Below are 13,427 nucleotides of genomic sequence, written 5' to 3' on the forward strand. Positions count from 1 at the left end.
AACTCAGTACCACATTCACCACTCCATAACTCAGTACCACATTCACCACTCCATAACTCAGTACCACATTCACCACTCCATAACTCAGTACCACATTCACCACTCCATAACTCAGTACCACATTCACCACTATAAAGAAATTAGTTTTGGAATTCACCACTGTAACTCAGTACCACATTCACCATTAACTTGTACCACATTATTACTGCATTCACCACTCCGGAACTGGAAGCACATAAAGCATTCACCACTCCATAACTCAGCATTAACTCCATCTGCATTCAACCATAACTCAGTATTGACAAATAAAAATTTCCATTTGATTTGATAACTTTACCCCATTCACCACTCCATAACTCAGTACCACATTCACCACTCCATAACTCAGTACCATATTCACAACTCAGTACCACATTCACCACTCCACAACTCAGTACCACATTCACCACTCCACAACTCAGTACCACATTCACCACTCCATAACTCAGTACCACATTCACCACTCCATAACTCAGTACCACATTCACCACTCCACAACTCAGTACCACATTCACCACTCCACAACTCAGTACCACATTCACCACTCCATAACACTATACCACATTCACCACTCCATAACTCAGTACCATATTCACCACTCCACAACTCAGTACCATATTCACCACACCACAACTCAGTACCACATTCACCACTCCACAACTCAGTACCACATTCACCACTCCATAACACTATACCACATTCACCACTCCATAACTCAGTACCACATTCACCACTCCATAACTCAGTACCACATTCACCACTCCACAACTCAGTACCACATTCACCACTCCATAACTCAGTACCACATTCACCACTCCATAACTCAGTACCACATTCACCACTCCACAACTCAGTGCCACATTCACCACTCCATAACTCAGTACCACATTCACCACTCCATCACTCAGTACCACATTCACCACTCCACAACTCAGTACCACATTCACCACTCCACAACTCAGTACCACATTCACCACTCCACAACTCAGTACCACATTCACCACTCCACAACTCAGTACCACATTCACCACTCCATCAACTCAGTACCATATTCACCAACTCTCCATTCACCACTCCATAACTCATACCACATTCACCACTCCATCACTCAGTACCATATTCACCACTCCATAACTCAGTACCACATTCACCACTCCATAACTCAGTACCACATTCACCACTCCATAACACTATACCACATTCACCACTCCATAACACTATACCACATTCACCACTCCATAACTCAGTACCACATTCACCACTCCATAACTCAGTACCACATTCACCACTCCATAACTCAGTACCACATTCACCACTCCACAACTCAGTACCACATTCACCACTCCATAACACTATACCACATTCACCACTCCATAACTCAGTACCATATTCACCACTCCACAACTCAGTACCACATTCACCACTCCATAACTCAGTACCACATTCACCACTCCATAACTCAGTACCACATTCACCACTCCACAACTCAGTACCACATTCACCACTCCATAACTCAGTACCACATTCACCACTCCACAACTCAGTACCACATTCACCACTCCACAACTCAGTACCACATTCACCACTCCATAACTCAGTACCACATTCACCACTCCACAACTCAGTACCACATTCACCACTCCACAACTCAGTACCACATTCACCACTCCATAACACTATACCACATTCACCACTCCATAACTCAGTACCACATTCACCACTCCATAACTCAGTACCACATTCACCACTCCATAACTCAGTACCACATTCACCACTCCATAACTCAGTACCACATTCACCACTCCATAACTCAGTACCACATTCACCACTCCATAACTCAGTACCACATTCACCACTCCATAACACTATACCACATTCACCACTCCATAACTCAGTACCACATTCACCACTCCATAACTCAGTACCACATTCACCACTCCATAACTCAGTACCACATTCACCACTCCACAACTCAGTACCACATTCACCACTCCATAACTCAGTACCACATTCACCACTCCATAATTAGTTTTGGAATTGTTAAGTTACATTACTTAACTCAGTTATTACTCCATTCAGTACCACATTCAACTGGAAACACAACCATTTCACCACTCCATAACTCAGTACCACATCTCCATAACCATGTACCACATGTGACAAATCAGTAAATTCACCACTCCATAACTCAGTACCCCATTTCCATAACTCAGTACCACATTCACCACTCCATAACTCAGTACCACATTCACCACTCCATAACACTATACCACATTCACCACTCCATTCAACTCAGTACCATATTCACCACATTCACCACTCCACAACTCAGTACCACATTCACCACTCCACAACTCAGTACCACATTCACCACTCCACAACTCAGTACCACATTCACCACTCCACAACTCAGTACCACATTCACCACTCCATAACACTATACCACATTCACCACTCCACAACTCAGTACCACATTCACCACTCCACAACTCAGTACCACATTCACCACTCCATAACACTATACCACATTCACCACTCCATAACTCAGTACCATATTCACCACTCCACAACTCAGTACCATATTCACCACACCACAACTCAGTACCACATTCACCACTCCATAACTCAGTACCACAACCACTCCACAACTCAGTGCCACATTCACCACTCCATAACTCAGTACCACATTCACCACTCCATAACTCAGTACCACATTCACCACACCACAACTCAGTACCACATTCACCACTCCATAACTCAGTACCACATTCACCACTCCACAACTCAGTACCACATTCACCACTCAGTACCACATTCACCACTCCACAACTCAGTACCACATTCACCACTCCACAACTCAGTACCACATTCACCACTCCACAACCCAGTACCACATTCACCACTCCACAACCCAGTACCACATTCACCACTCCACAACCCAGTACCACATTCACCACTCCACAACCCAGTACCACATTCACCACTCCATAACTCAGTACCACATTCACCACTCCATAACACTATACCACATTCACCACTCCATAACACTATACCACATTCACCACTCAGTACCATATTCACCACTCCATAACTCAGTACCACATTCACTCAGTACCACATTCACCACTCCACAACTCAGTACCACATTCACCACTCCATAACACTATACCACATTCACCACTCCATAACACTATACCACATTCACCACTCCATAACACTATACCACATTCACCACTCAGTACCACATTCACCACTCCATAACTCAGTACCACATTCACCACTCCACAACTCAGTACCACTCACACTGTGTATAAGAAATTAGTTTTGGAATTGTTAGTTAGATTACTTGTTGGTTATTACTGCATTGTCGGAACTGGAAGCACAAGCATTTCGCTACACTCACATTAACATCTGCTAACCATGTGTATGTGACAAATACAATTTGATTTGATTTTACCACATTCACCACTCCACAACTCAGTACCACATTCACCACTCCACAACTCAGTACCATATTCACCACTCCATAACACTATACCACATTCACCACTCCATAACTCAGTACCACATTCACCACTCCACAACTCAGTACCACATTCACCACTCCATAACTCAGTACCACATTCACCACTCCATAACTCAGTACCACATTCACCACTCCATCACTCAGTACCCCATTCACCACTCCACAACTCAGTACCCCATTCACCACCGGTGTGATTCGATAATTCATGAAGTATGTTTAACTACCCGGTTTTAACTACAGTATGCATGTGTCTACAAGCGTACGGACTGGGCTGGCCGAGAGATATGTTATTATTGGAGTGCTCCCTAAATGGAACACTATTACCTATTTAGTGCACTAGTTTTTACCAGGGCCGTATATAGGAAATAGGGTGCTATTTGGGATGCATGCCTGGTTTTCATACAGAGTGGCCTCAGCCTCATCAATGGGAATACTACTGAGCTGAACCCCACGGCTCAGGCCACTGGGCCAAAGTTCAGGTTTTATATAAGGGCATGTGTTACGTAAGACCACTGCAGCTAGGGTCTGAGTCTGAGCTGGAAAACTACTGCGGGGTCTGAGTCTGAGCTGTAAAACTACTGCGGGGTCTGAGTCTGAGCTGGAAAACTACTGCGGGATCTGAGTCTGAGCTGGAAAACTACTGCAGGGTCTGAGTCTGAGCTGGAAAACTACTGCGGGGTCTGAGTCTGAGCTGGAAAACTACTGCGGGGTCTGAGTCTGAGCTGGAAAACTACTGCAGGATCTGAGTCTGAGCTGTAAAACTACTGCGGGGTCTGAGTCTGAGCTGTAAAACTACTGCGGGGTCTGAGTCTGAGCTGTAAAACTACTGCGGGGTCTGAGTCTGAGCTGTAAAACTACTGCAGGATCTGAGTCTGAGCTGGAAAACTACTGCAGGATCTGAGTCTGAGCTGTAAAACTACTGCAGGATCTGAGCTGCTACAGTACTCCTACATAATTCATACCCTAGCTAAAGCTAAATTAGGACTTTTTTTCATCACTTCTAAAACAAAATCTGCCCTACCACAGCACTGCAAAGAAAAGCAAGTTACCTGGTTCTACCTCTGACTAAGTAGACTGAAAAAATTAGATGTTACGCTACAGAAGGTTACATTCAGAAGAGGAATAGTCGAACCCCCTGCCCAGGATTCTATTACTGCACTCTTTGGAAAAAAGCAGTTAACTATAACCTAAAAGGGTTCTTTGGCTGTCGCCCTAGGAAAAGCATTTGAATAACACTTGTTGGTGGTTCCAGGTAGAACCCTTTTGGTTCCAGGTAGAACCCTTTTGGTTCCAGGTAGAACCCTTTTGGTTCCAGGTAGAACCCTTTTGGTTCCAGGTAGAACCATTTAGACAAGAGGGAAACAAAAAGGGTTCTCCTAAGGGGACAACCAAACCTTTTTTTTCTAAGAGTTTAGCTTTCCAGACTGATTGTCAATTGATAGTGTTCATTTGGATGTACAGTGCCTTGCGAAAGTATTCGGCCCCTTTGAAATGTGCGACCTTTTGCCACATTTCAGGCTACAAACAAAGATATAAAACTGTATTTTTTTGTGAAGAATCAACAACAAGTGGGACACAATCATGAAGTGGAACGACATTTATTGGGTATTTCAAACTTTTTTAACAAATCAAAAACTGAAAAATTGGGCGTGCAAAATTATTCAGCCCCTTTACTTTCAGTGCAGCAAACTCTCTCCAGAAGTTCAGTGAGGATCTCTGAATGATCCAATGTTGACCTAAATGACAAATGATGATAAATACAATCCACCTGTGTGTAATCAAGTCTCCGTATAAATGCACCTGCACTGTGATAGTCTCAGAGGTCCGTTAAAAGCGCAGAGAGCATCATGAAGAACAAGGAACACACCAGGCAGGTCCGAGATACTGTTGTGAAGAAGTTTAAAGCCGGATTTGGATACAAAAAGATTTCCCAAGCTTTAAACATCCCAAGGAGCACTGTGCAAGCGATAATATTGAAATGGAAGGAGTATCAGACCACTGCAAATCTACCAAGACCTGGCCGTCCCTCTAAACTTTCAGCTCATACAAGGAGAAGACTGATCAGAGATGCAGCCAAGAGGCCCATGATCACTCTGGATGAACTGCAGAGATCTACAGCTGAGGTGGGAGACTCTGTCCATAGGACAACAATCAGTTGTATATTGCACAAATCTGACCTTTATGGAAGAGTGGCAAGAAGAAAGCCATTTCTTAAAGATATCCATAAAAAGTGTCGTTTAAAGTTTGCCACAAGCCACCTGGGAGACACACCAAACATGTGGAAGAAGGTGCTCTGGTCAGATGAAACAAAAATTGAACTTTTTGGCAACAATGCAAAACGTTATGTTTGGCGTAAAAGCAACACATCTCATCACCCTGACCACACCATCACCCTGACCACACCATCCCCACTGTCAAACATGGTGGTGGCAGCATCATGGTTTGGGCCTGCTTTTCTTCAGCAGGGACAGGGAAGATGGTTAAAATTGATGGGAAGATGGATGGAGCCAAATACAGGACCATTCTGGAAGAAAACCTGATGGAGTCTGCAAAAGACCTGAGACTGGGACGGAGATTTGTCTTCCAACAAGACAATGATCCAAAACATAAAGCAAAATCTACAATGGAATGGTTCAAAAATAAACATATCCAGGTTTTAGAATGGCCAAGTCAAAGTCCAGACCTGAATCCAATCGAGAATCTGTGGAAAGAACTGAAAACTGCTGTTCACAAATGCTCTCCATCCAACCTCACTGAGCTCGAGCTGTTTTGCAAGGAGGAATGGGAAAAAATGTCAGTCTCTCGATGTGCAAAACTGATAGAGACATACCCCAAGCGACTTACAGCTGTAATCGCAGCAAAAGGTGGCGCTACAAAGTATTAACTTAAGGGGGCTGAATAATTTTGCATGCCCAATTTTTCAGTTTTCGATTTGTTAAAAAAGTTTGAAATATCCAATAAATGTCGTTCCACTTCATGATTGTGTCCCACTTGTTGTTGATTCTTCACAAAAAAATACAGTTTTATATCTTTATGTTTGAAGCCTGAAATGTGGCAAAAGGTCGCAAAGTTCAAGGGGGCCGAATACTTTCGCAAGGCACTGTATATATTTTATTGACAAATGAGGGTCTGGTTCAAATAAAATACATTATTCCTGTCTCATCTACTAAAACTCAACACCTATGTTGGACTCTCAAAATACAAGTGTCACACAAAATTCTGCCTGTAGGTTGATGTATACATTTGACCAGGTGAAACTAACCTGCCACAGAGATGATGAAGGAAGCGTCCATGGCGTCAATGCCCAGGTTCCTGGCCCGGGCAGACAGGTGGAAGTAAGGGATGAAGTAAGCCAGCTGGCTAAACACCAGGGACCAGGTATAGATGCAGAAGAAGGGGTTCTTTAACAGGGAGAAGTCCAGGACTCGGTTTTTCACGAACGGTGGGATAGGGTCGTCCACGGTGGTGGTGCCGTTCGGCGAGGAGAACCCAACCACAGAGGAACCGTTTATGCTAATGGTACCGTTCTGTTCCACAGGACTGGGGGTGTCTGTGAGTGGCGTGGTGGGGGACTGCTCCTGAACGTTCCCGTTCACCTGCCTGTTCTGGACACGTTTGGTCAGTTCAGGGTTTGGTGGAGGTGGGTGGCTGTGGTTGCTCTGACCCAGCCCATGGGTCGTGGCCTTCTCTTGGGTCTCAGCTTCCCAGTGGAGGGGTGGAGGAATGGAACGGGAAGAGTCTGATTTGGCGATGCCATTGGTTAACGGCGTGGATCCGTTAAGGCAGCATCCATTCTGAGGGCAGTTCTTTTCCTTCTCTGGACCTATCAGAGGGCTTTTTTGGATGAATGACGATGAGGATGAGGATGGGGGTGGTGCAGGCTTCACGTGGATGGGTCTTAGCAGCATCCCAGAGGCCACCAGGTTCAACATCAGGCCTCCCAGGATCAGCAGAGCTCCTGTGGAAATAACCAGGCTCTTTACAGGGTCAATCTAAAATAAGCATACAGTAGACGTGTGACTGACAGAGAAATATACATCATTTTCACATCATTAAATGATGAATCATTAAATACTTCCCACACACCAACAGACATAGTGTGTGTCTGTCTGTGTGTCAGTACCTTGCCAGGCATACTTTTCCAGCAGCAGCTGAGTGAAGGGGGCGAGGGCAAAGGTCAAGCCCATCCCAGACCTTCCGATGGAGTATGCCGTTGCTAACCTCTTACGGAAATATGTTGCCGTGACAACTGAGGTGGCTTGGTACAGGAGCGCAAAACCAAGGCCTGAGAGGGGATATATGATATGTTTATGATCATAAACTGGGTGGTTCAAGCCCTGAATGCTGATTGGCTGAAAGCCGTGGAATATCAGACTGTATACCCACGGGTATGACAAAACATTTACTGCTCTAATTACGTTGGTAACCAGTTTATAACAGCAATAAGGCACCTCGGGAGTTTGTGACATAGTCATTATACCACGGCTCAGAGCTGTGTCCAGACACTTCGCGTTGTGTCCTGCCTAAGAACAGCCCTTAGCCGTGGTATATTGGCCATATATCACACCCCCTGTGCCTTATTGCTTAATCATATGATTCAGAATTATTCATTAGAAACCTGTGATTTCTCACCAAAATACAAATGCTAGACAGATAAACCCCTCAGTTCTAGTATATCAAATACCTCAAGACAAATACTTGCAAGTATACAAATTAAGACTTAGGACCCAGGGCTACTTTGCATTGTAGCACGGCTAGCGGCTGCACTTTAACCTTTAACCTCTTAACTGTTTGAGCTTTTAACTTGTTAGCTTACCTACAATCAGCCCCATGCTGATATAGAGGAATACCACGCTGGTGGCAAAGATACTCATGAGGAAGCCAACACTGACCAGCACAGCCCCGGCTATAGAGGTCACTCTGTTACCCAACTTCGCACAAGCTACAGAGGCCAAGGGACCTACACAGGAACAAACAGATAAACTTGAAAATGTGTCCCATAATTTGTTCATTCATCCATCCATCCATCCACTAAGTTCTTAGTTAGAAAGACAGGTGTCAGATCCTGTCAGTGGTTAAGGCGATGCAACACAAGAGCCAGACCCCAGACCCCCAGACCGCAGACCCCCAGACCCAGACCCCAAACCCCCAGACCCAGACCGCAGACCCCCAGACCTCAGACCCCAGACCCAGGGGGACGAGTGATGTGGTCAGACTTTGGTTTCATGTGAACTCTGACCTTGAGCGAGACTCATACACACACGCAAACAAATATGACTTCCACACACACACACACACACACACAGTTGTAGTCTGAATGTTTTCCTGTCATGTGAACTCTGACCTCCTGAGAGCCGCAGGCTAGACATGATGGAGCCGATCCAGCTGATACTCTCTGCTGACCCTCCGAACTCATCCTGGAATGCCACGAAGAAGATCCCAAAGCTTTTTAGGGTCCCCATCACCAGCACATTCACCTGGAGGCATAGACCGACGGAGGGAGGTACACAGATAGGCAGGCAGACGCACGCAGGCACAAAACACACACACACAAACCAACACGTGAGCACACTACAACCATGCAGGGTTGGGGTCAATTCCTTTTCAATTCAGGAAGTACAGTACACTAGAATTCAAATTCACTTCAATGCTGGAATTGGAATTTCGGTTTATTTTCCAAATGGACCACAACCTTGTGTAATTGCATAACATAGCAACAATTATTTCAAGAAATGCTAGAAACGTGTCTAATAGATCAACATTTCGTAAACCTCCCAAAAACACCCAAAGATGAGGAAAGAAGAAGCCGTACCAGGAAGCAGTGAAGTACGACCATCCAGCCCCAGCCACCGTCCGGGGGGTCTTCATATTGGATCTCCTTCCCTTTCTTCTCATCCTCGGTCTTCATACAGGTATTACTTCTCCTGAACAGGTTAACCTTGGCAGCCTTGGGCTCGCTGCAAACAAACCACAACAATGCAACACTTTCAAAGTACACCATATCCATATGTAGTACTTTCAAATTACACCATATCCATATATAATACTTTCAAAGTAAACTGTAACATATTTTTTATTTATATTTTTATTTCACCTTTATTTAACCAGGTAGACCAGTTGAGAACAAGTTCTCATTTACAACTGGTGACCTGGCCAAGATAAAGCAAAGTAGTGCGACAAAAACAACAACACAGAGTTACACATAAACAAACGTACAGTCAATAACACAATAGAAAAATCTATGTACAGTGTGTGCAAATGCAGAAGAGTAGGGATGTAAGGCAATAAAAAGGCCATAGAGGCGAAATAATTACAATTTAGCATGAACACTGGAGTGATAGATGTGCAGATGATGATGTGCAAGTAGAGATACTGGGGTGCAAAAGAGCAAGAACAATATGGGATGAGGTAGTTGGGTGTGCTATTTACAGATGGGCTGTGTACATGTTAGGCAACACTGTCAGGGTAAACCGTAACATGGCAACACTGTCAAAGTAAACCGTAACATGGCAACACTGTCAAAGTAAACCGTATCATGGCAACACTGTCAAAGTAAACCGTAACATGGCAACACTGTCAAAGTAAACCGTAACATGGCAACACTGTCAAAGTAAACCGTAACATGACAACACTGTCAAAGTAAACCGTATCATGGCAACACTCTCAGGGTAAACCGTATCATGGCAAGTTGGGTGTGCTATATACAGATTGGCTGTGTACATGTTAGGCAACACTGTCAGGGTAAACCGTATCATGGCAACAATGTCAGGGTAAACCGTAACATGGCAACACTGTCAGGGTAAACTGTAACATGACAACACTGTCAAAGTAAACCGTATCATGGCAACACTGTCAGGGTAAACCATAACATGGCAACACTGTCAGGGTAAACCGTATCATGGCAACACTGTCAAACAAAACCGTAACATGACAACACTGTCAAAGTAAACCGTATCATGGCAACACTGTCAGGGTAAACCCTATCATGGCAAGTTGGGTGTGCTATTTACAGATGGGCTGTGTACATGTTAGGCAACACTGTCAGGGTAAACCGTATCATGGCAACAATGTCAGGGTAAACCGTAACATGGCAACACTGTCAGGGTAAACCGTAACATGGCAACACTGTCAAAGTAAACTGTAACATGACAACACTGTCAAAGTAAACCGTATCATGGCAACACTGTCAGGGTAAACCGCATCATGACAACACTGTCAAAGTAAACCGTATCATGGCAACACTGTCAGGGTAAACCGCATTATGGCAACAATGTCAGGGTAAACCGTAACATGGCAACACTGTCAGGGTAAACCGCATCATGACAACACTGTCAAAGTAAACCGTATCATGGCAACACTGTCAGGGTAAACCGCATCATGGAAACACTGTCAAAGTAAACTGTAACATGGCAACACTGTCAGGGTAAACCGTAACATGGAAACACTGTCAGGGTAAACCGTAACATGGAAACACTGTCAGGGTAAACCATAACATGGCAACACTGTCAGGGTAAACCGTAACATGGAAACACTGTCAGGGTAAACCGTAACATGGAAACACTGTCAGGGTAAACCGTAACATGGCAACACTGTCAGGGTAAACCGTAACATGGAAACACTGTCAGGGTAAACCGTAACATGGAAACACTGTCAGGGTAAACCGTAACATGGCAACACTGTCAGGGTAAACCGTAACATGGAAACACTGTCAGGGTAAACCGTATCATGGCAACACTGTCAAAGTAAACCGTAACATGACAACACTGTCAGGGTAAACCGTATCCATGGATACTTTAGGCAACACAAGCTCACAGAACAGGACCGCTGAGTGCTGAAGCGCATAGCGCAATAAAACGATCCCAAACTGCCTCTGGAAGAAACGTCAGCACAAGATCTGTTAGACGGGAGCTTCATGAAATGGGTTTCCATGGCCGACCAGCCGCACACAAGCCTAAGATCACCATGCGCGATGCCAAGCGTCAGCTCGAGTGGTATAAAGCTCGACGCCATTGGACTCTGGAGCAGTGGAGTGATGAATCACACTTCACCATCTGGCAGTCCAATGGACAAATCTAGGTTTGGCGGATACCAGGAGAGCGCTAGCTGCCTGAATGCACAGTGCCAACTGTAAAGTGGTGGAGGAGGAATAATGGTCTGGGGCTGTTTTTCATGGTTCAGGCCCCTTAGTTCCAGTGAAGGGAAATCTTAACACTACAGCATACAATGACTTTCTAGATGATTCTGTACTTCCAACTTTGTGGCAACAGTTTGGGGAAGGCCCTTTCCTGTTTCAGTATTACAATGCTAAGCAAGGTCCACACAGAAATTATTTGTTGAGATCGTTGTGGAAGAACTTGACTGGTCTGCACAGTACCCTGACCTCAACCCCATCGAACACCTTTAGGATGAATTGGAACGCCGACTGTAAGCTAGACCTAATCGCCCACCATCAGTGGCCAACCTCACTAATGCTTGTGGTTGAATGGAAGCCCCGCAACAATGTGACCACCATTTCCTCATACCGTGCGACATGGAGTTGATGGATGGAGTTATGGAGTCAGATATTGCTTGTGGTCTGTGGAATGTTGTCCCACTCCTCTTCAATGGATGTGCGAAGTTGCTGGATATTGGCAGGAACCAGAACACGCTGTCGCACAAGTCGATCCAGAGCATCCCAAACATGCTTAATGGGTGACATGTCTGGTGAGTTTGCAGGCCATAGAAGAACTGGGACATTTTCAGCTTACAGATCCTTGCGACATGGTGCAGTGCATTACCATGCTGAAACATGAGGTGATGGTGGCGGATGAATGGCACGAAAATGGGCCTCAGGACATCTTATCACGGTATCTTTGTGAATTCAAAATGCAATTGTGTTCAATGTCCGCAACAGCGCCTCTTCAACCTCAGGAGGCTGAAGAAATGTGTCTTGTCACCTAAAACCCTCACAAACTTTTATAGATGCACAATTGAGAGAGTCCTGTCGGGCTGTATCACCGCCTGGTACGGCAACTGCACCGCCCACAACCGCAGGGCTCTCCAGAGGGTGGTGCGGTCTGCACAACGCATCACCGGGGGCAAACTACCTGCCCTCCAGGCTACAGCACCCATTGTCACAGGAAGGCCAAAAAGATCATCAAGGACAACAACCACCCGAGCCATTGCCTGTTCACCCTGGTACCATCCAAAAGGTGAGGTCAGTACAGGTGCATAAAGCTGGGACTGAGAGACTGAAAAATTGTTTCTATCTCAAGGCCATCAGACTGTTCAACAGCCGTCACTAACACAGAGAGGCTGCTGCCTACATAGACTTGAAATCATTGGCCACTTTAATAATGTTTACATATCTTGCATTACTCATCCCATATGTATATACTGTATTTTATACCATTTATTGCATCTTGCCTATGCTGCTCGGTCATCCATATATTCGTATATTCATATTCTTATTCCATTCCTTTACTTAGATTTGTGTGTATTAGGTAGTTGTTGGGGAATTGTTAATTACTTGTTAGAAGCACAAGCATTTCGCTACACTCACAATAACATCTGCTAACCATGTATATGTGACCAATAACATTTAATTTGATATCGGTTACGAAGTCAAACTGCAGTCAGGTCAAGGACAACTAGCACGCAGATGAGCTTCCCCGAGACGGTTTCTGACAGTTTGTGCAGAAATTCTTCGGTTGTGCAAACTCAGAGTTTCATCAGCTGTCCGGGTGGCTGGTCTCAGACAATCCTAAAGGGGAAGAAGCCGGATTTGGAGGTCCTGGGCTGGAGTGGTTACACATGGTCTGTGGTTGTGAGGCCAGATGGATGTACTGGAGGAATGGATATGCAGTTCTCTTGCAACAGCTTT

At 44.9% G+C, this 13,427-nt stretch overlaps 1 protein-coding gene across 1 annotated transcript in view; it reads right to left on the reverse strand.

Annotated features, from left to right (window-relative positions):
• slc16a4 (solute carrier family 16 member 4) overlaps positions 1-13,427 on the reverse strand; it is an 85,419-nt gene that overhangs the window by 40,684 nt on the left and 31,308 nt on the right. Inside the window, exons 3-7 of the mRNA XM_064922087.1 lie at positions 9,378-9,522; positions 8,910-9,042; positions 8,382-8,525; positions 7,689-7,850; positions 6,828-7,523 (exon numbers count right to left, since the gene is read on the reverse strand). Coding sequence (XP_064778159.1) covers positions 6,828-7,523; positions 7,689-7,850; positions 8,382-8,525; positions 8,910-9,042; positions 9,378-9,522 — 1,280 coding nt within the window. The remainder of the gene's footprint in view (positions 1-6,827; positions 7,524-7,688; positions 7,851-8,381; positions 8,526-8,909; positions 9,043-9,377; positions 9,523-13,427) is intronic.

The sequence above is a fragment of the Oncorhynchus masou genome, chromosome 18 (genome assembly GCF_036934945.1).
Source record: "Oncorhynchus masou masou isolate Uvic2021 chromosome 18, UVic_Omas_1.1, whole genome shotgun sequence".
Classification (NCBI taxonomy): domain Eukaryota; kingdom Metazoa; phylum Chordata; class Actinopteri; order Salmoniformes; family Salmonidae; genus Oncorhynchus; species Oncorhynchus masou.